This window comes from Muntiacus reevesi, chromosome 4 (assembly GCF_963930625.1).
Source record: "Muntiacus reevesi chromosome 4, mMunRee1.1, whole genome shotgun sequence".
In the NCBI taxonomy this organism is placed as follows: domain Eukaryota; kingdom Metazoa; phylum Chordata; class Mammalia; order Artiodactyla; family Cervidae; genus Muntiacus; species Muntiacus reevesi.
In genome coordinates, this window is record NC_089252.1 from 34,103,512 (window position 1) to 34,126,068 (window position 22,557).

A 22,557-nucleotide genomic window follows, 5' to 3' on the forward strand; every position below is an offset into this window, starting at 1 on the left:
GGCTGTGCCCTGTGGCATGTGGTGGAGAAGGCAATGGCCCCCCCTCTCCAGTACTCTTGTCTGGAAAATCCCATGGATGGAGGAGCCTGGTAGGCTGCAGTCCATGGAGTCGTGAAGAGTCAGACACGACTGAGCAACTTCACTTTCACTTTTCACTTTCATGCACTGGAGAAGGAAATGGCAACCCACTCCAGTGTTCTTGCCTGGAGAATTCCAGGGATGGAGGAGCCTGGTGGGTTGCCAGCTATGGGGTCCCACAGAGTCGGACACGACTGAAGCGACTTAGCAGCAGCAGCAGTGGCATGTGGGATTTTAATTCCCTGACCAGAGACTGAAACTGCAGCACGTGCATTGGAAGCTCAGAGTCTTAATCACTGAATGGTCAAGGAAGTCTTGAGATTTTATTAATGTAGCAACACCTTTGTCTTCCAGTGATAGCTGAATATAAGAAGTGTCTGTTGTGTGCACCTCCAGGGAATGGCCATCACATACTATTGTTCTAGTGCATGTAAACCACACAGACAGCTTTATTCAGAGTGGTCTGTCTCTATACCATGCATTGAGTTGGCCCAGTAGCTCCTTGTTTTAACATGTTAGTGTTGCATCATGAGATTGCAAGCCATTTCAAAAACATTAGACCTAGCTGACAATTACCTTAAATTGCAATGCAGGAGATATGGGTTCGACCCCTGGGTTGGGATGATCCCCTGGAGGAGGAATATGGCAGGCCACTCTAGTATTCTTGCCTGGAGAATTCCATGGACAGAGGAGCCTGGCAGTCTACAGTCCATGGAGGGCTCCAAGAGTTGGACATGACTTAGTAACTTAACAACAAAATACAGCCTTGTAGCCACTTATGTTCAGCATGTTTATTATTATTATTATTAAGGTTATCACTTTTTTACCTGGTTTTATTGTATTTATGTGCCTCCTTTTATTTTTTAAAGTTATTTAGTCATTTATTTGTCTACACCAGGTCTTAGTTGCAGCATGCTGGATCTTTTTAGTTGCCACAGGTGAACTCTTAGTTGGGCATGTGGGATCTAACCAGGAATTGAACCCAGGCCCCCTGCAGCTGGAGTGCAGTGTCTTAGCCACTTTACTTCCAGGAAAGTCCCTTCCTTTCTTTTTAAAGTGCTTCCCAACAAGATATTAATTCTATGCAGAAATCCTTTGAGGGCGACCAGACTTATATCCCAATTTAAAGATGAAAAGCAATAGCAAAATGGAAGCTGAGAGTATATGTATAAAACAGAGATGTTGCCTCCACTTGCAAGCAGGAGTAGCTCCCCAATTCCCTATGAATTGTTTTATGGTGGTGCATCAGAGTACTTCTCAGTATTTCCCAGCATCCTCTGGGAACGGTCTGTAGCCCATCAGGCTCCTCTGTCCTTGGGGATTCTCTTGGCAAGAATACTGGAGTGGATTCTTTCCTGGTAGCTCAGCTGGTAAAGAATCCTCCTGCAATGCAGGAGATCCCGGTTTGATTCCTGGGTCAGAAAGATCCCTTGGAGATGGGAACGGCTACCTACTCCAGTATTCTGGCCTGGAGAATTCCATGGACTGTATAGTCCATGGGGTTGCAAAGAGTCAGACATGACTGAGTGACTTTCACTTTCTTTCTGGGAATTACCTGCACCTTTTGTGGGAGAGGGGATTATACCATCTATATTAGTTTCCTGGAGCTGCTGTAACAATGTAGCACAAACCAGGGGGCTCAGAACTGCAGAAATTCATTGTCTCACAGGTCCAGGGGTTAGAAGTCCAAGTCAAGTTGACAGGACCATCTGCTTGGTGAAAGCTATTGGGGAAGGAACCTTCCTTGCCTCTTCCAGCTCCTGGAAGTCCCAGACATCCCGTGTCCCAGTATTCTATTCTTGCCATTAAAAATTACATAGTAGTGTTTTTTCTTTAAATTATTTATTTACTTTTAGCTGTATTGGGTCTTCACTGCTGTGTGCAGGCTTTCTCTAGTTATGGTGAGGGGGGTTCCTCTCTTATGGAGTACAAGTTTCTCATTGCGGCGGCTCCTCTTGTGGAGCACGTGCTCTAGGGAGAGTTGGCTTGGTAACTGCAGCTCTGGGTGCTAGAGCACAGGCCCAGTAGTTGCAATGCAGGGGCTTCATTGCTCCAAGGCACGTGGAATCGTCCGGGATCAGGGACTGAACCCATGTCCCCTGCATTGGCAGGCAAATTCTTAACTGCTGGATCATCAGGGAAGTCCCAGTAGTGTTTATTTCTTTGTATTTATATACTTGATATTTCTTCCTCTTATGTGTTATTCGTCAGCACAACACTGGTTTAATGATTGCAACTTTATCACATTTTTAATACCTGTCAGTACAATGTTATTCATTACTTGTCTCTTTAAAATGTCTTTAAAATGATATTTACACATAACCTCTTCATTTATTTTAAAATGTTCAGAAAAAGCAAGAAGAGTTGTTTAAACTACAGGCTTAAAACTCATGTTTCGTTAAATAATCATGTGCTTTTTTTTTATGACTTCCCTGGTGGCTCAGATGGTAAAGCGTCTGCCTACAATGCGGGAGACCCAGGTTCAATCCCTGGCTTGGGAAGATCTCCTGGAGAAGGAAATGGCAACCCACTCCAGTATTCTTGCCTGGAAAATCCCATGGAAGGAGAAGCCTGGTGGGCTTCAGTCCATGGGGTCACAAAGAGTTGGACATGACTGAGTGACTTCACTTTCACTTTTATGAAAGCTGATGGTTCTTTCCTCTCTAATAATAATGGTGGGATTTCCTTGTTGGTCCAGTGGCTAAGACTGCTCTTCCAATGCAGGGGTGTGGGTTCAATCCCTGGTCTGGAAACTAAGTTCTGGAAACAAAGACCTCACACGCCTAGCGACATGAACAAAAAATAAAAATAAATAAATAACAATAAGAATAATAAAGTAATTAAAAATAATGGTAATTGTACAGTAATATTGAGAAGACCAAATAGTAGGAGGAAGCACAGTAACTTTGGAAACAGCCAGTCCTGAGTAGGGAACTTCACTTTGTTATTTATTAGCTGTGTGTTTTGGTGAAGTTAGTTCACTTTCAAGAGTCTCAGTTTATCCACTGGTAAGAAAAAGAAATAAAAGTACCAAATCTACCTCCCAGGACAATCAGAGGATTAAATGGGACATTGCTAACACAGAGCAAGTCACTGCTGTTAAAGAAGCAGCCCAGAAAATGTAATTTTCCTTCTCTTATGCTGGTCTAGGACCTATTCTTTGTAAGACATTTTTATATATATCATCTCATTTGACTCACAAAAGTCTTGACTCACTGGCAATCATATGATCTGTGGTATTAAATTACACAATGATTTAATAGGATATGATGATGAATGATATGATGGGTATTAAATGGTGATCTTATAGAATAATTCTTTTTTTTTAAACTTAAACACATCACTGAAACTTCTGCTACACTCTTAGATATGAAATAATTTTAAATAATGACTCAGGATGGCAATGGTTTTAACCTTTCAACAATTTGATGACATAAGTAAGAATGTGTGCACATCAATGCACAAGTTTTTAGAAGCATATTTATTCCAGAAAGCAAAGTTCATAAGTATGTGATGTTTGTAGTCTAACAAAACCAATTTCTGTTGTGTTAGTAGCATATGATTCCCACTAAACACAATTTTTATTTAAAAATTAATAAGAAAAGAAACGTATTTTCAGTTAAGACAAATCACAAGTTACATCTCATAGTAATGTGTATTCATAATTTGTATAACAACTCTGGAACAAATAAATATGTAAGCTAATATATTATACTACTGTCTGAGGTCAAATGAACATGTAACCTAGTATGATATATACTGTCTATATATTAGTATAATATAGTACTGTCTGAAGTCACTGAGACTTTGAATCTCTACTTTGCTCAAAGTTTAACTTTTGTTTTAGGTTCGAAGGATTTGTTACAAAAGAAACCACTTGCCGCACACAGTAAACAGTTTGAATATTTGGTAGAGGATTATTTGACTTAATTTCAATGTACAATCATTTAAAAGAAGAGAAATAAAAACAGTAGAGAAAAGTAACAGCACATACATCACCAAATTGGCCTGACCAACAAATATCCAGACTTGAAAACTGCTGAGAAGTCCCTGGTTAACAGCAATCTGGAGTCCCAGCTGGGAGAAGGTCTCTGGTGGTGCGTCCATCCCATGGGTAAGATTTCAGATTGCAGTTTGGGGGACTCCCGCTTGTAATCCCAGGGCAAAAACTGGTATCATCATCAGTTTGCACTGGGTTTACTTTACCTTTTTTCTTTACAATGCTCTTTGTTTCATTTTGTGAGTCACAAGATTTTCCAGACCCTGGGCGGCTGGCTAGGCCTCCAGGGGCTTGAGATAATTCCAAGCCTCACTTCCTCTCTTATCAAAAATGCACTGTGACTTGCTAGTAGCAATAGGGGAGCTCTCTGGCAGGCACGTCAATCTCGGTAGTGTTCAGGCAGGTCAGAGGCCTGCTCCGATTGGTTCCTGAACAGTACTACTTCCATTTTAACTTCCCTAACAACAGTGTAGCAGTTGTGTGACTTTGGGTAAGTTACCGAAGCACTTGGAGTCTTAGTTTCTCATCTGTAAAATGGATTAGTAGTAGTATCTAGAAAGGAGATTGTTTGAGGGTAAAGGAAATAACTCTGATGAAACACTTACAGTCAGTGTTCGATAGATAATTAATTTTTTTGCTATTGTATTGCTATTACTGATATTGACTGGTAAGGAGCAAAATCATGCAGCCCCCTTGGAAGGAAGGACTTAAAATAATTTAAAGAAACAATAATTGAAGCTTTAAAATAGTAAACTCATGGCAAATATAGTTGTATTTCAAGCAGATGATAGTTTTTTTAAAAAAATTAAATCATGCCTGTGTATGTTTGGGTGGAGAGAAGAACTGGTTAAAAAGTACTTGCAGAGATAGTATTATTAACACAAGGTGCTAGTAATAAGGATAATGAAAAACAAAAGCTCCAAAATTATTACAAACAGGCCTATATTCACAGATAGATAAGGCTGAGTTTAAATCCAAAGAACAGAGGTTTGGGATGCTATGAATTCACACAGCAATATCACTTTTTGATTTATTAAAAAAAGTCTTGTTTTTTTTTGCACACAGATCTTCCTTCAAACTTTTTCAGAGGCTGTCACAAAAACTAATTTGAGATATTGAAGCTTTTCTTCATGCATTTAAGACTTATATGAGTAGAATATTTAGGCTGAAGTAGAGAGACTTCCTTCTTCTTGGTTTTTAAGAGGACATGTTCTGGAAATCTCAGGAGAATCTGGAAGATGTTGCACAGTGAAGTGTGGGGTACGTATTTTTGGTACCCAGGAGAGGGGAGGAAAGCCCTTCTTTTCTTCTCTTCTAGGTTCTTTGGCTGAGCTACTTAAATTGACGTAAGAGACATTAACAAAAGGAAAAAAATCCAAATTTAATTCGTGTGTATGGAAGTGCAGAGAAATATGAGATGACAAGAAGAGTACAAGACACTGAAATGTTGTGAAGTAATTAGCCTCCAACTAATTAAAAAAAAAAAAAAAAAGAAGAGTACAAGAGACTACAAGACTACGAGTTCAGATAGCATCATCGACTCAACGGATATGAATCTGCGCAAACTCCAGGAGATAGTCAAAGACAGGGAAGGCTGACGTGCTGCAGTCCACGGGGTCACAAAGAGTAGAACAAGAGTTAGTAACTCAATGACAACCGCAACGTAAAACCAAAGCAGGTTTTATACCTTCTAGATAAAGAAAATAAATAAATTAGTGAGAAATTGACAGGAAAAGAAGTTTGGACTTGGGTAGTAAATTAGCATAGAAGCAACAAGGTTTGCTTATATAGCCTTCTTGGCCCTCAACTCTCTATCTCTGATGATAAACATGCCCCTTCGACTTCCTGGGACAGGGAGGGTACCTTTCACATAGCAGATTTATTTCCTGCTTTCAGGGTGACAAAGGAGGCTCAGAGTGTTTTTCTTGCACCAGCTGTTTCTTAAGTAGCTTTAATTCAAAATAATCAATATGCCAAACTGGCATATTTGGGGCAGCATGCCCTGAATCCCATCACCAGTAAACTATGGTTAGAGAACCGGGCCTTAGAAGAACCATAAACATGAGGCAGTTGAAATCACCCAAACCTGCAGCAAAGGTTCGGGCCCAGTTTTTGCTTTTTGAGCATCTGCTTTGTCTTAAAACAACTGGCATATATGTATGACTGAGTCCCCTTACGGTCCGCCTGAAACTATCACACCATAGTTAATCGGCTATACACCAATAGAAAATAAAAAGTTTAATTAAAAAAAAGAAGAAAAGAAAGAAGAAAAAACTAGCAAAATTTCCTGGCTTTGTGAACATGCAATTCTATTCTTGAATCGAGAGGAATACTTTTGTTCATGTGGTTTGGAAAGGTTTCCCTTGGCTGACTGTTTTCAGAGTGGGTGAAGCACTAAGTTCTGAAGGTCAGAGAAGCCATGACACATTCTGGCTAAGCTCATCAGCTCCTTTCTACATCGTGAGTTCAGAGGGGTATGATGCAGGCAGTCCAGTAAATGATGGTCATGATGTTCCACTGCAGAACATTTGGGGTTCCCTACAGGTATAATCGGTATGAAGTGAGTCGTGAGTCATCACATTTACAGAAGAGTCAGAAGAGAAAAAGTTTCAGTGAAATTGAATACAGTGGTTGCAATTTACTCTTGTCACTCATAGGAGAGGAGGAAGTTTTGCAAGGAGCTTGCTCACTGAAAAAGCTTACCGTAGCTTGGTTCCTAGCTAGGTACTGAATAGAAATGAATGGAATGAAAATATAAGACTTTCCCAGTCTGGTTTAATGCTATTTATACTAGGAATGTATGAAGATAATGGTGTGCAAGCATGTCCTTTCATGTGGTTAAAAAAAAATCCATGGGGTAGGGGATGGGGTTGGTGGCGGTACACAGCAATGGGGAGAGCTATACAGCCAAGAAAGGAAAAATGAACGCATGGTAATTGTGCAGGATGAGTAGTTAGGCCAGAAGGAAAGTAGTGGAAGTCTTATCCTAGGAAAATGAGTATTCTTTTCGCCAATGCTATGAAGCCATCTGCAAATTCAAACTCTCTGTCATAGACTAGACATATTCCTCCTTTTTGAATACAAACCACACTTTTTCAAGGGCTCAAGTGTTCTTTAAAATCGAGAGCTGTCTAAGGAGTCAAGGCTTGACACTTTGAGGAGACAGATATGTCTGTGACCAGGGAAAACAAGTTAGGGAAGTGTTAGTCTGACTTGTAGCTATCTAGCGTCCACCATTTCAGATCAGAAGTTTGAATGCTTCCATATCCTAAGGAAGAATGGGACACAAGGAACTGATACATTACGGATTTCAAATTTAAGGTCTTTGATCAAACACCAACATACATTCCAACAAATATTTCCAGTTTCTACTGGGTAGGTCCCAGCTTAGCCGGAAACCGCCTGCCCTCTGACCCTCCGAGAGACCTGTGAGGCTTTTCAGGTGGAACATTTCCGCGGTACCACCAGTTCTTCTAATCGAACACGATTCCAGTTGCGGGCCAGTCTTCGCTTCCACAGTCGGGAAAGAAACTCTGCCGTCTGGGAATCCTTCTACCCGGTCTGGTGAACGTTGAGGGTAAGGGGTGGGGCGACTGGAGAGAAGATCCACGTTGCTCTGCGTTATTTATAAACAGGAAGTTCTGCCTCCCGAGTCCCCTCTTCCGACCCTCCCCCTCTTCGTGTCACTGTCAGTTACACTCGGGGGATCTGATGGTTTCTCTCTTCTTTGCTTATGTAGTAAGCGAACGAGCCCACGTCTGCCGCCGCGGTCTCCTGCGCGGCCCTGGCCGGGACCCCCGGTCACCTCGCGTGGTGACTCTGGGTCTCTCCATCCCGGGCATGATGCGCGCCTCTTCTTCTCTGCACCCCCAAACCCCTAGACACAAGGTCCCCTCCCCACCCCCACCGAAAGCGGCATTGATGTTCTAATTAGACCACTCCCGAGGTTGGAAGCAAACGGCCATTCTCGGGTACCGGGGGTAGTTTTGGTCTTTGAGACGTCGGTCGCCCCCTATCCCTATTCCTCTCCATCGAATAGGGAGCAGGAAGGGCCTGCGCTCGCGCCCAGGGTCTGCCGAAGAAGCGGAGCAGCCCCAGACCCATGAAGTTCTGAAGCTGGGTCCAAAGCTTCTAGATTCTTCTCTTCCTCAGCCTTCCCAGCATCTCCTCTCCCAGCGGCCCAGGAACTTTCGAGAACACGATAACATCTTTGCCCGTGGGACCTCAAACTCGCCTAATTGGAGATGCTCAGTGGGAGGAAAGTTCTGCAGGACGACCCTGTCATCCCGGGTTCGAATGCCCCAGACATCTGTGGGTCGGGGCTGGGCGGGTCTTTGGATGCTGTTGAGCAATGCGTGCGTCTCGGAAGCTTTGTTGTTTTTGAAATTCAGTGACCAAGAACCTCAAATTTTCTTAGCCTTTCACTTGAGGGGACGGGTTCGGGCCTGGAAGCTGGTAATCCTGGGGCGCGGGATCCTGAGGTCTGCGCTCACAGGATCCACGCCGAGAACAGTCCGGTGGCACAGGCTTCGTGAACCAGAGGCGCAGGTCGGGTTCTTGTGGGTGTGGGTGTAGGTGTGGGGAGGGGGGTCTGGCATCCTCCGCACGAAGTTAATGGTGTTTGCGGTTTTCCCCCTTTAACAGGCGGTGAAGTCAACAAACTCCCCACACGGGGGCTCCCTTGACTCAAGTTGAGCCGTGAACCGGTACCAGGAGTCTTGGAAATTTTCAGATATTTCTACAGATTGAACTCATTTCAGAATTCGCGTGGGAGGGAAGAGGAAGGATTTTAATCGGGTTCACCTTTGACGTGAAGTGAGGCGGAAGACAGGAAAGCCATAGTCGATAATAGCTGCGGGCGCTTTAGTGAGAGAGCTGGATTATCTCCTCTGGATTATCCGGTCGTGTCTTCACCGCTGACTCTTCGTGTGCGAGCTTACCCAGAAGCAGAGGTGGACACGGAGAACACGCATGTAAACACTGCAGCCCAGATCCGCGAACACAGGAGGTGGAGAAAAAGCGATCCATTCCCATGTAGACGTGGTTTTAATCTTTACTGCAAATGGGCAATCTGAGTATTCCCAGGAATAAACTAAGAAGAAGTGACAGTTTCTGGCCATTCGTGGCGAGAACGAAGCAATCTAAAGTTTGTCATCTTGGAGAAAATATTAAACCTCCAATAAGCAGGAAAGGCATTGTGAATGAGAAGCATTATAATTTTGTCTTAGAAGAAGCATGCAGAACTAATATAGCTTGTTTAAATGTTAGATCTAAATCATAGTAACAGGAAGCACTCCCACGAAATTGCCATTTCCTCTAATTTTTGTTTAAGATCCAAATAATTAAAATGCACACTAATGGTTATCGATGGCTCTGCTTCCCTTTTAAAAGAAATAGACCTGAGTTCTCTTAGGAGTAGGAATTTACGGATCTTCTTAAATAACTCCAGGCCTTGGAAGCCTCTGGGTGAATGTGGTGTTCCCTTTGGGCTTTCCTCTTTCCACCTCATTTTCAGTTAAACATTTTTAGCCACCCCCATGGAAGGGATTCCTGTTGGAAACCCTCAGGGAGTGAACTTGTCCTGGGTATCATCATGCTTCCCCAGTCTGTTTGTCTTTCCTCACACAGAACTCAAGTTGTAAATAAATGGGGAAGCATGTTTCTCACACCCCAATTCTTAAAATTTCAGCTTTTCTGTAAAATACAATTTCACCATTTCATTGTTATCATTAGTAAGAGCCACAGAATGTGTGAAGGTGTCCAAATAGGATATGTAGAGATCCCCAAACCAGAACTAAAGGGCAGAGATATAATGCTCTTTCCTCCCACAGTAAAGGCAGGGGTCAGACAGTTGTCACCATTCAGGGCATTCGTGGACACTGCAAGGGAGGGACATATCTGAACAGTAGGGGGTATTTGGACAATGAATTGCCACATTATAAGGGTGCCACTACCAAATCTTCCGATTTAGAGGCTCTGGTGAAAAATTAAACTAGTAGCAATTTTCAGCGCTTGCAGCATCTGCAACCAAATAGTTCAGCACTCGGAGCCGGGACAGCGCTGCAGGCCCCGTTTAGGACTCTTTCCTTCTAATCTATAACTAATCAATTCCACTCAGAGCCAGACTGTCAACCACAGCCAGACTCATTAGTGATTTACTGAAAATCCTCCAAGACTTCCCTTTAGAAACAAAACGACTCCCACATTTAATTGTCTATCTAAAAGAACATAGGCAAGAAATTAGGAGATCTAAATTAAATTTATTAATAGGAGAGCTTGATGGTGCTTTAATTCCAGAGCCCAGAGCTCTGATTGCTGGGGCTTGATGAAAAAGCAAAAAGAAAACAAGAGAGACGGAGTTAAAAAAAAAAAAAAAAACCATTCTCAAGATTCTATGAATTCTTTACCCATCCTTGAGAAGTGGGCAAAACTGAAAACCATCAAGGTAATTAAATTCCTTTAAAATTGTACAGTATGAGTGAAAGGTGTTTATGAGAAGTCGATGACTCCGGATCTTATCCAAGAGGACAGCAGAGGATACTTAATATGTTCCTTGAGGGACTAGGATGCTGACGTCTTTTTCTGATACCCGATCATTACGTGACTGAAAAAAAAAAAAAAAGGAAGTCACTCCACGTATAAAAATCGGAGCGCAACAGTGCAACAAAATATTCTGTACTTAAAAGGCCAACAGGAAGACAGATGTTGACAAGGAAGTCTCTTCTGAAACCACGTTCAGATAGATTTCTGCTAACTGCCCAGATAAATAGGAGCAGAGGGCTGGTCACCTCTGTAATAACCACCGGCAGCAGTAGAAGAAACCGCAGCTTCAGACGCAGCCAGAGAGACTTCTGAGCAGCGAAGGCGCTGCTTGCTCAAGCTGCCTGGCCGGGCGGCTGCCCCATACGCCGACTTCGCCGAGGCCCTCTCTCTTTCTCGCTCTCTTTCCTTCTTTCCTTATCACTTCATTCTTCTCGGTGGACTTCAGACCACTTTGTCTCCCACCCCCACTCAGCTCAATCGCCTCCTCCCTCTTCCTTCTCCATCTCTCCCCTCGCCCCCCTTCTCTCGGAGTCACGCTCCGTCCTAGTTCCGAGCGTCGGCAAACTTTTGAACAGAATAACAGGACTCCGCAAACAAGTCCTCCAGCTCCTCCCGCGGCTCCGGCTCGTTCCTGCGGCTTCTGCTCAGACGCTAACGCCAGACGGCGATGCCTCTTGGGTTGTGACTGCAGCGCACAAACTTGGAGAAGCCCTTTGCCCGCCGTCCTACTTGGCAGCAAACCCTCTCCTGGCAGCGGTAAGAGCTGGATGGCAAGGAGGGAAAAAATCTTACCAAACAACTCACCTGATTGCTAATTCTTTTGCTGGCATCGGGGTACGGGTTAGCTTTTCTGGCGCCAGCTCTGGCGAGTTTCAGGGCACTGTATACATATAAGCGTATTTTCTAACTATAGCGAGAAGGAAGTGGCGGGGCCAGCCGGCTATCATTAAGCCGGATTCAACCCTGGGAGTCAGAGCGGAGCTCTGGGCCTCCCCCAGTTCGAGGAGTTTCTAGGGGGTCGGGGCTGGGGGTGGTGGAAGGCCAGGGGCGTTGGGACTGCTGCGTGATCTCTTTCCCGTCCTGCGCAGAATGGCCATGTGTAGCGGAGCGAGGCTGGCCCTGCTCGTTTACGGGATCCTGATGCACAGCAGCGTCTACGGCTCACCTGCCGCCGCCGGACTCCGCTTCCCGGGGATCAGGTAGGTGCTGCCCGCCCCAGCGGAGCGGAGGCTGGGACTTGTCGTCCCCCCCGACACCTCCTCGCGGTCGCCCTCCATCAGTTCCTCGGTCCGGCTACCGCCGTCTCCCCATGCGCCCCCACTGCGCCGCCACCAGCCTGGGTCCGGTCGCCGGTCACTTGGGGGATCTGGGTCGGACTCCTCCCGGGCTCGGCGCCCCTCCCCCAGCCCGCCGCAGCCCCCGGGTCCCGGGTGGAGCGAGCGCACCTCGAACCGGCCGAAGAAACCTCCCCTCCGCCAACCCCTCCCCTGGGAGGGGGGCTGGGCAGGGCCCTGAGTTGACTTCTTTCTCCGATTCTTAGCTCGACTTCCGAGAACTTTGGCTCCCGCAGCCAGGTTGGGGGGTTGACAGTGATGCTCCCGTGGACTTGGCTTTGTTACGGCTTGTTCTAGGCTATTGGTGCGGGGTCTCCCCCGCTCTCCCCGGCTCTCCCCCTCACCTCAGTTCGAATTCTTTCCACTGGAAGAGCTTTCTCTCAAGTGATAGGTTTTCCAGCTGCTTTTAGAGTCTTGGGGAGGGGGAGTGCCGGCCGGGTAGAGTTGAGAAGCGATTTGTGAGAAGGGAAACAAAGATGGGAGGGGGAGACACAGATGAAACGGATGCAAAGAAGGAAAAGAAAGCCAGCTGGCAGGCAGTACTGGGAGGGTAGCCCTGCCCACCCGAGGCTGCAGTAACCCTGCCTCTTTTTTTTTTTTCTTTCTCCCCTTAATTCCTGGTTTCTAATCGGTCGGAGCTGCCCGGGTTCTCGGCCGCAGCCCCAGAGTCCCGGGCCTGTCAGTGGGCGAGTGGAAGCTCGCAGCGCGGCGCAGCATCCGCGCTCCGCCGCGCACCCGGCTCCGGGAGACGAGGAGCGCGCGTTCTGCCCGCGCAAAGCTGCTCCTCTGAGCCGCTACCAAGAGAGATGTCCTCAGAGGTCGCTGGCCACTGATTTGGCCGGAGAGATAGGTTCTGGCTTCGGTATTAGGATTCAGCATCTGGGCACGGAGTAGGGGTGGAGGTGCCCAGAAAGACCTGGAGACTCCGGGTAGCGGGGCCAGGGCAGAGAGGCGCGTCGCCGAGGAAAGGCTGGGTGTGGGGCGGGCCCGCTGCTGTGCGTGCCTTGCCCCTACCTCTCCAGGAATGGAGGAAAGGCGAGGGGAGGAACGAATATGACCGATCCTCCTAAAGAGCGCTACTTGCCTGGACTGCTTTCCGAGTCTCTCCAGCGGCCGAAAGCGAGGGGGGTTTGTTTATTCACCCACCTCTCCCGTCCTCTAGCAGGGATTGAGGCGGTGGGCAAGGGCGACTGGGAGATCTTTGGCTTTCGGTGCCCTATTAACCTTTTCCCTTTCCTTCGGGGTTGAGACGTCGTCCGCCGCCCGGCCACCACTAACTGATTAGCGCTAACTATCGACTTACTGGACTTAAAAGCCGGGTTTCACCCCGAGCTATTTTCAAAGTCTCGTGTGCCTGGTACTTTCTCCGGGCAAGACGCACCGGAGGGCGCGGGCACGCCACGGAATGAGCCGTTGCCAAACAGGCTAAGTTTAGGGGCATCTATTATTCATGTTCTCGCCAGATCCTCTCCCTCCCGAAATAGAAGCCGGAGGTTCTCCGTGACCTACATCTGCGCGGGGAAGGGCTCCCCTGGGCTCGGAGGCTGGGTGGGGGTGGTTGCCGGCGTTGGCCGCCGGACTCCCCAGCCATCCACCCCCTCTGGCTCCGGGCCTCTCCCCATCCAGTCCTTGGTTGGCCGGCGATTCTCTCCCAGGGCCTTTCCCGTCTCCGCCCGCCGCTGCTTGTGTGGGAGGCTCAAGCGCCAGGCCGGGGGTAGGAGCGGTCCTCCCCGGCGGCCAGGTGTGCGAGGTTGGCGGAGACGTCTGGGCTTCCCAGTGCCCGTTGAGGCCGTGGCCCCCGCAGGGCGACCCTTCGCCCCCGAGAGGAGGGGTGGGAATTTCTGTTGGGTGTCGTTTCCTCCTCCTACCCGCTTCCTAGAAGAGACAGTTCTCCGAGGGGCGCCTTTTGGAAGAAGGAACATCGTGAGAGCCCCTATGGGTCTTTGGGTCCTCGCAGAGGCGGGAAAGGACCCTAGTGACCACTCCTTCTGCCCCCTGGCTACCCCTGCAGGCCGGAGGACGAGGTGTACGACGAGGACGGAAACCCGCAGCAGGACGTCTACGACTCAGAGCCGCCGGGCGTGGGAAGCCCTGCCTCCGCGCTGCGCGATGCCTACGCGCTCTACTACCCCGCGGAGGAAAGGTACCGCCGCGCAGTCGGGCACTGGGAGGGAGAAAGGGGCAGGGGATGGCCCATCGAGTAGATGCTTTTTCAGTCTCTCTTCTCCCGGGCTGGTCCCCACGAGAGTGAGAGAAAGTTAGTATCGGGCTGGTTCGTGTGGACAGGAGGGCCGCATGGGGACCGAAAGGTCTGCGGCCCAAGGAGCGGCAGTGAGTGCGCGCCCCGGCCGGGCTTCACACCTGAGGTCCAGGGAGGGCAGGACGAACTCTGGTTCCTGGCACTCACGGGAACATCCCATGAGTTATTCCCTAGTGCCTTCCGGAGCGCCGGGTGACTAGCGGGGGAACCTGGGGCTGCCACTTGGGCACTGAATGAGTGACCCCCGGGCGCGCACTTTGCCTCCCTGTTAGAGATGTCGCCCACGGGATCCTTAATAAGGCCTACCGCAAAGTGCTGGACCAGCTGTCCGCCAGGAGATACCTGCAGACGCTCATGGCCAAGGGCTTGGGGTAAGAGTTTGCGAAAGAGTTAACCTGCGCGTGATGGCGCGCGCGCACGCGCCGCGGTGGGTGGGTGTGCCGCGCGCGCTGGGAGGGCGGGGCTGCTTCTACGTCCTTGCGTGCACGTGGGGCCGAGGGTGCGTCTGCGCCGCAGGGTCTACAGGGCCAGCCCCCTGCCACAGGCTAAGGTTTACGTACCGCGCCAGAAGTTTGGCCAGAGAGCTCGGGAATGAGGCGAGGAGGGAAGCGGGCAGGAAAACCGGGAAGTCTGATCCGTTTTGAATAATTAAAAAAAAAAAAAGAAGAAGAAGAGGTCCCCCTCTCCAGGTCATCAAAACCTTCAAGTTTCTTGGGACGATTGACTTTTTCTTTCCTCACATTTCTTTCACTGTTAAATTCAAATCGAAACAAACAAATCCTCCCATTTGGACACTTAAGGAAGCAAACAGTTTTTTTGCTCGTGCCAGACAAACCCAAAGCACAGGATTTGCGGGAGCTTCTCTTACCAGAAGGCAACGTTTTAATAGAGCCCATGGGACACCAGAATGCGTTTTTCCGCACTGAATAATTCATGTGATGAAAAGTATTGCCTGCAGCCTGTCGACTTGTATTATTATCACGTTTTTCAACTTAGCGCGTAGGAGAGCTGTGCTCCCCTCTGAATAGGAATTGCGGGATCGATGTAAACTCCACGGCAACAGTCAACGGGAAATTCAGGGCTCTTTGGTGCTTTTCTCTCTGCGGGCGTGGGGGCGTCCGGGAACGGTTAGGACAATTGAGCGCAAAAGCCCTGATGTTCAGATCTGAGAGGGCAGCGTTTGGAGAGGGGTTAGGCTTAAATCGCTTGCGTTTGGCCCGGGACCTCTTCCCAGGCCCATCCTACAAGGACTTAGTGCCCCGAGATCTTTGATGGGGAGGGAGTAGCGAGGGTTCCCATCGCCGCCCTCCCTGCGACTGCTCGCTGGCGGGGCGGGGCGGCGCGCTGGGCGCGGAGAGCCCGCGCCCTCCTGCGAAGATTCCCTCGATGGGTGGGGTCTGCCTGTTCACCCCGCGTCTACTCACCGGGTGTCTCCCGCCCCGCCACCCTCTTCCCGACCCCTCTCCTTGCAGTGGGACCCCGGGCGGCGGCGCGGACGACGACTCGGAGCCGCTCTCCAAGCGCCACTCGGACGGCATCTTCACTGACAGCTACAGCCGCTACCGGAAACAAATGGCTGTTAAGAAATACTTGGCGGCTGTCCTAGGGAAAAGGTATAAACAAAGGGTTAAAAGCAAAGGACGGCGAATAGCGTACTTGTAGCGGCGAGTTACCAGCTATCCTGTGTATACAGTCCTGACCCAATGAGAAGTCGTTTTTCCCAACTGATCGAACTGTCATCGCTCCTGTGTTCTGTCCCACATGTATTTATGTATGAAGTCAAGCCATTAAATGAATATTTTGATAATAATATTGTTTTTCTTTTTACGAAGCACTAGAGAATGCACAGATATACTTTGTGGACCAATTATTGATATTGACATATATTACAAATATATAAAGAGTATATATATATATATAAGTATAATAGAGAGCCGTTCATACAATGTGCACAAGGATTGAAGATTCGCCTGAGCTGTTTGTTTTTATATAAAATAAATAGAAAAATAGACAATCATTGTTTTGAATATTACTCCTATTTTTGTAAACTGGAATTAAAAGGATAGTATTTTTATCCACGATAGGCCTGAAGATATTAATACTGACCATTTGCTACTGTACATAAACAGTGATGCCCTGCTCCAGGGAGACTTTGAGGTAATGATTTGGGAGGATTGCTGAAGGTCTCTCTTTCCCAGGGAGTCTCTTGGACAGGCTGCTTCAATCCCAGCTGAATTCAACTGAGGCTCTGTCTACCCCTTGCTGGGTGGCAATGCCAATACTTCTGCTTTCTTTGATTCTCTTTTTATGTATTATTTGTCTCTCTTCAGACTCTCAGCCCACAAGGAAATTCTCCTGATAAAACAACAGCTGGATCTAAATTGTGCTTCTCCCCAGAATTCATACCACTCCCTGGGGGAGGAGTTGGGGGACTTTACAGAGAAGAGAGACTTGAACAGGAAGCTCTCTTTTCTGTACTTCAGGGACCCCAGTATCCCAAGGTTAGGGCAATTGGAACAAAGTGGGAATATTGGAAAAGCCAGAGCATAAGGCAGTAGGGGGAAGACCCTGGAGAGGGACTGGCTGCAGGCAGCCCCAGGCCTGGGGGCTGGCGGTAAGCCCAGTTCCATCATAGGTCCCCTGCCTGCCTGACTTTGGGCGCTGGATATTGGAAATGGATGCAAAGTACAATGTGTGTTTCTCCAGTGCTGTCCATGCTGCTCATGTTGTGAAGTGGCCAGGATCCTCTCCTTTGAACCCTGCTCTGTAGGAGCCTCCCTTTTCTTCCGTGGTTTTTCTGAAGACTCCTCTTTCCCACCTTCTCACACTGTTTAAGTACTGTTTGCCATTTTTTATTCACTCTTCTTAAACTTGTGAATGCTTCTTTTTCTGTTGTTTGATGCTAGCACTTATTGTAAAGTGTAGGAACCCTTGTGTGGTTACCACTAAGTAATTATGCACTATATATGAATCTTTTGTTTCTTGTTGATTGAGTTTGTAGGTAAAATGTATTTTTCTACATTTATGGCTTATTGCTTAGTAAAATTTATTTCATAAAACCAATCTTTGTGATATTAGAATGTGTAGTGTTCACATGTTGCTCAGTTGTACTAACTGATAAATCATTTAAACCTCATCTTCATATGTATGAGTACTATCTTGTATTTGTGGTCAAGAGTGAGGTAAGCAAGCTTCAACAGGCCCTGAGAATGTCCGCTTGTACTCTTTCTTGGCTACAGAAAGCATGTCTGTCTGTTTCCTGTCAATTTCTTGAACCTGTCAGGTAATCTCTATAACAAAAGAAACCTTCACCCAGCAACCAGATCAAGCAACAGCAGGCAAACCAGCCAGCCAAACTCCCCAAATTTCAGGCACAAGTTCTTTTGAAAAACACACAAAAAATAAACAAGAAAAGATTAAAAATTAGCATGTCAAGGACCTTTCCTTTTCCTTTACGGATTTGATCAGTATGGAGTCATAAATCAAAGAAAACAGACTTGGATTTGCATTCCCCAGGCGGGATGGATGCTGCCCGGAGATCACGTTGCAAACAGTGAAAGCACAGAGGCCTTCGATCTGTGCCTCAGTCCTGTGTACGGAATCAATCTTTCTTTAATTCTGCAGTCTCCTCGGGCAATGTGACACAGGATGGGGTTTGCAGCTTCAGTGCCTTTCTTCGCCTTTTAAATCGCCACGATTCACAGATGGCTATTTAGTGGCCCTACAATGCTGCAACACATTGGCTTGCATTTTAGTCTTTAATTATTTGTTCCTTGGATAACGGGCAGAGTTTTCTGTATTTGTGTCAGCTGTTAGTGGTGAAATAGGCCGCTAGTTAACCTTTTCTTTATGAAGTCTAATTTAGTGTTCCCGTGGCTAGTTGCAAGCATTTACAGTGATCACCCAGTTTAATCTTTTGTATACTTTTTAGAAATGCCAAGAGCCTTACTAACCTGGAGCAGATTTATGATATAGTGATAATTTAGGTAGATGTTAGTCTTGAAGCTCTTATTTTGTGTGCAACTGATTATAAAAACATCTTACCCAAATATTATTACACACATGATATCTATAACTAGGTCTTTGATAACTGTTATATAAAGTGTGTAAAATTTGTATGAATAAATTTTTATAAACAATGCAACTTCGTCTAATGTGTGGGGAAAAAAAGACATTCAGGAAGTAACTACTTTAAAATCACTTAGAGTATTATATTTTCTTTAGCAACCAGAGGATTTTTCATGTCTGGAATATCTAATTATGTATTTTCATAAATTGTACTTTAGTATCTACTTGATGGGTTACTGAATTTGACTAAAAATTTAAAGTAGCTACTCAGATGGAGATGCCAAAGAAGATATTAAGTTCATAAATAGGCAAAGATATTGGAACCTTTATAGGAAGCTGAATTTAGATTAATTTCCATCCCCTAGTGTGTAAATGCATTGCTCAGTATTCAGAAAGTTGCTATTCAGTGGTGGGAGATAGTTCTTGGGTATTAGTTATACTTCTAAAATAGCAATCTGACATTGTTCTTTTATAAGTAACTCTGCAGATTAAATTGGTCTCCATAAAACTCTGTATAAAAATGACTTAACTTTGAAGGTTTAAAATATGTTTGGAGGTCTACAGACAACTATCTCAGGTTAAAATACTTTGGGCAGAAGGAAAAAGAACATCAGTAAGCAAAGAGTTGCTTCCCTGGTGGCTCAGTGGTAAAGAACCCACCTGCAGTGCAGGAGACTGAAGAGATGTGGGTTCAATCCCTGGGTCCAGAGATGCCCTGGAGAAGGACATGGCAACCCACTCCAGTATCCTTGCCTGGAAAATTCCATGGACAGAGGAGCCTGGTGGGCTGCAGTCCTTGGGGTTGCAAAGAGTCAGACAAGATCCACTGACTGAGCACAGACACATAAAGAGTTAATTCAATATCTTTAAAAGAAAATGTCCTTTGAAGGCTAGGACAAAATGTGAAAAGTCATTTGTGGATTGTTTTATTAATCATATTAACAAACTTTAAAGCAAAAGCTTCATATGAAATTTCCATAAATTTCTCAGTAGTGTTTATTTTGCAACTCTTGCTATTTCTGGCTTAAAAATGTATTAAAAGTCACTTATCATGTCAAATACAATTTAATTTAAGCTTTCATCCTAAATATTAATGTAGACAATGAATAAATTAATAAACATGTCACCATACTACTAAAAGACCAGCAAAGATCTGCAAGGATTCAAAAACTATCTTTAGAATTTAGCTCAGTATTTCAGACCCAGAATCATATAAGGAGGAGGCTATGATCTAGAGATCTCATTTGTAGTGTATTTTAAAAAATGAATGGTTCAATTCATATTTACATTGGATTTTACTGGAAGAGGAGTTTTTCTTCATCTTTGAACCACTTCTGCTGCTCTTCCCCCATCTCCCAACCACGGAGTTGCTGAATATATACATATACATACACACACACACACACACACACACACATGTGTGTGTATATATATATATATATATACAGTGTGCTAGTGTGTTAAGTGGAAGAATGAAGAAAAAGATAATTTGGTTGAGGACCAGTGACTTGTTGAGAAAATAGAAATAAGCCCCAGATTGGCTGACTTTGAGGCTTCCCTGCTGGCTCAGACAGTAAAGAATCTGCTTGCAATGCCAGAGACCTGGGTTCAATCCCTGGGTCAGGAAAATCCCTTGAAGGAGGAAATGGCAACCCATTCCAGTATTCTTGCCTGGAAAATCACATGGACAGAGGAACCTGGTAGGCTATAGTCCATGGGGTTGCAAAAGAGTCAGACATGATTGAGCAACTAACACACATGACTGACTTCAAGTTAAGTGAATGTATATAGCAACTTTCTGTATTCTCTTATGTGGGATAACTCAAAATGATGGCTTCTCCTCGGAGGAATTGGCATCTTTAGGTACCCAAGAAGTCATTAGGTGTGCCCTCCTGCTGTTAGGGCTGGGGACATATTGATTCAATACAGTATATATTTACTGAACATGTGAAATGGACCAGGCACACTGGTTGAGAAAGCCTATCTAACATGTGGGAGTTAAGCTAGTATTTTTTGAAAGAATATTGTTCTGCAACAGCATCACCTGGGGAACTTGTTGATAATGCAGATTTCAGGGTTTCACTAGGATCAGTGGATCTGCATCTTAAATAAAAACCCTAGATTGATGGGCACTAAAGTTTGAGACTACCTAAACATAGAATATGGTGACATATGTAGGCATGTGCGTGTGCTGGGACTGGTTTTTTTCCTATTAATGAGCAACAGGTTATGTTATCTGTTGTTTAGTTGCTAAGTCATGTCCTCGACTCTTTGTGACCCTGTGGATTGCAACCCACCAGGCTCCTCTGTTTTTCAGGCAAGAACACTAGAGTGGGTTTCCATTTCCCTCTCCAGGGGATCTTCCCAACCCAGGGATGGAACCCGCATGTCCCACATTGGCAAGCGAGTTCTTTACCACTGAGCCACTAGGAAAGTCCCCATGCCCTCTGCACACAGTAATAAATACACTAAGAAGCTGTATTCTCCTAGGATGGACCTTAGGTTCCTGGAAAAACGCAATATTTTCTTTAGGTCACTAAGCCTATAGTTAGCATTATTTTACATTCTGGTTGAACCTCTCTGTTAAAGGAGCTTCTGGAAGAAGTGTGATTCTGTAAATAGAGTCTAAATAATTCAATCACATGACTGGGAGATTAATGAAATAATAGAACCTGTGCAGCTAGCTGGTAGTAACCTTGGGTCCAGAAGTCAACTTGCAACTGCATCGTGTCCACGTTTGGCTTGAATCTGGCTGTTTACAAGATGATTTTACTTGGAGGCCCCCCTGTGACCTCACACTCCACTGAACTGTTCGCATGGTTACAAGACCAGAAGTCAACACCAAGTCTGAGCTCTTCTCTTCCATTGTAACCCTTCTTGAAGAAGGGAGATGCCTGCTCCTCTTGCTGCAGCCCACACCTCACCCCTGACTTCCTTCATTGGTTTGTAACTGGTCACCCTTCCTCAGTCCTTTCCCATGAACCAGGTAGTTTTAGCTCCTTCTCTTTCTCATTACCCTCTGATGTTCTGGGGTAGCCTGCCCTGTTCCAGGGTCCAGAGTTCCTCATACTCTGGACCCAACACGATCCTTCTTCTTTAGTAGCACAGGTTCTTATCAGTCTTGGAAACTGGAATGCTTCCTTTCATCTCCCACAATTCCTCTATGGTTGGAATGCCCTTTCTCAACCTACTCAAACTAAATATCCTGTTAGGGCCAATTCACAGCCTCCTTCTATAGGAATCTTCCTCAGCCTCTCTGAGCAACCTTCTCTTCATTCTCATCACCATCCTTTCACTTTTCCCCCCATAACACTTACTCTCTGCAGCACTAGTTCTAATCTTTAATTCCACACTGGTCTGCTCTGTTCCTGAACTGCTTTGTAAATGCGTGGCTTGTCTCCCCAGCTCGATGATCTCCTGGAAGGCCTGGATGACAAATTGCACGTTAATGCCCAACACACTTCTGGGAACATAATAAATACCCCTTTTGAGTGATGGAAATAACCAGAGGACTTGCAGAATTCACCTTGACAATCCCCCGCCTTAGTCTAATAGGATGGCTACAAAGCATATATAGGAAGTAAAATTAACTTGTTAATTAGGTACTCATTGTAAATCAAACTAGATCTTCCTCCAGGGAAAGCTACATAGAAAAGAATGCCAAATTAATTAGGCGTGTTTCTGCCATAGGCTTCCCTGATGACTCAGTGGTAAAGAATCTGCCTCCAATCCAGGAGTCACAGGAGATGTGGGTTTGATCCCTGGGTCGGGAAGATCTGCTGGAGAAGGAAGTGGCAACCCACTCAAGTATAAAATGAACTTCAAATTCATATGTAGGCAAATGACTGCGATACACTCAAGCTACCTACCAGGCCTTAATTTTTTCATCGTGATAAAGAAGAATTGTATTTCCAAATTAGAATTCACCTTATGTCTCAGGAAAATCATACTTTTTCCAAGAATAAAGGAAAAGTGATTTCTTGAGACAAAGACTGGGACCTGGACTGCCCTCAAAGTGATACTTAGTAGTTATCTGCAGCTGCCAAAGAAACTTCTCTATAGAGAAACATCTATAGAAATCTGATTTGGAACGTTAGTTCATAGACAGAAAAAGGGACATAATGAAAGATGTTTTTTAACAGCAGTGGACCATCATGCTAGGTGATGTCATCTGGTCTAATTTTATTTTCTTCTAGCTGTAACTTTGCCTTGTATTACAGAAGCCTAATTCAGGGAGGAGGATTACGTATAAGCCTAAAAGAAAATAGACAATG

At 45.8% G+C, this 22,557-nt stretch overlaps 1 protein-coding gene and 1 non-coding gene across 2 annotated transcripts; both read left to right on the forward strand.

Annotated features, from left to right (window-relative positions):
• The first annotated feature begins 2,507 nt into the window (after positions 1 to 2,507).
• On the forward strand, positions 2,508 to 2,579 carry TRNAC-ACA (transfer RNA cysteine (anticodon ACA)). The gene has a single exon. It is a non-coding gene; the product is annotated as a tRNA-Cys (tRNA).
• A 9,131-nt stretch (positions 2,580 to 11,710) lies between these two features.
• Positions 11,711 to 15,877, forward strand: ADCYAP1 (adenylate cyclase activating polypeptide 1). Its single transcript, XM_065935447.1, has 4 exons — positions 11,711 to 11,820; positions 13,967 to 14,098; positions 14,488 to 14,586; positions 15,688 to 15,877. Exons 1-4 carry the CDS (start codon positions 11,711 to 11,713, stop codon positions 15,875 to 15,877), a joined length of 531 nt encoding a protein of 176 aa, XP_065791519.1.
• The last annotated feature ends 6,680 nt before the right edge of the window (positions 15,878 to 22,557 follow it).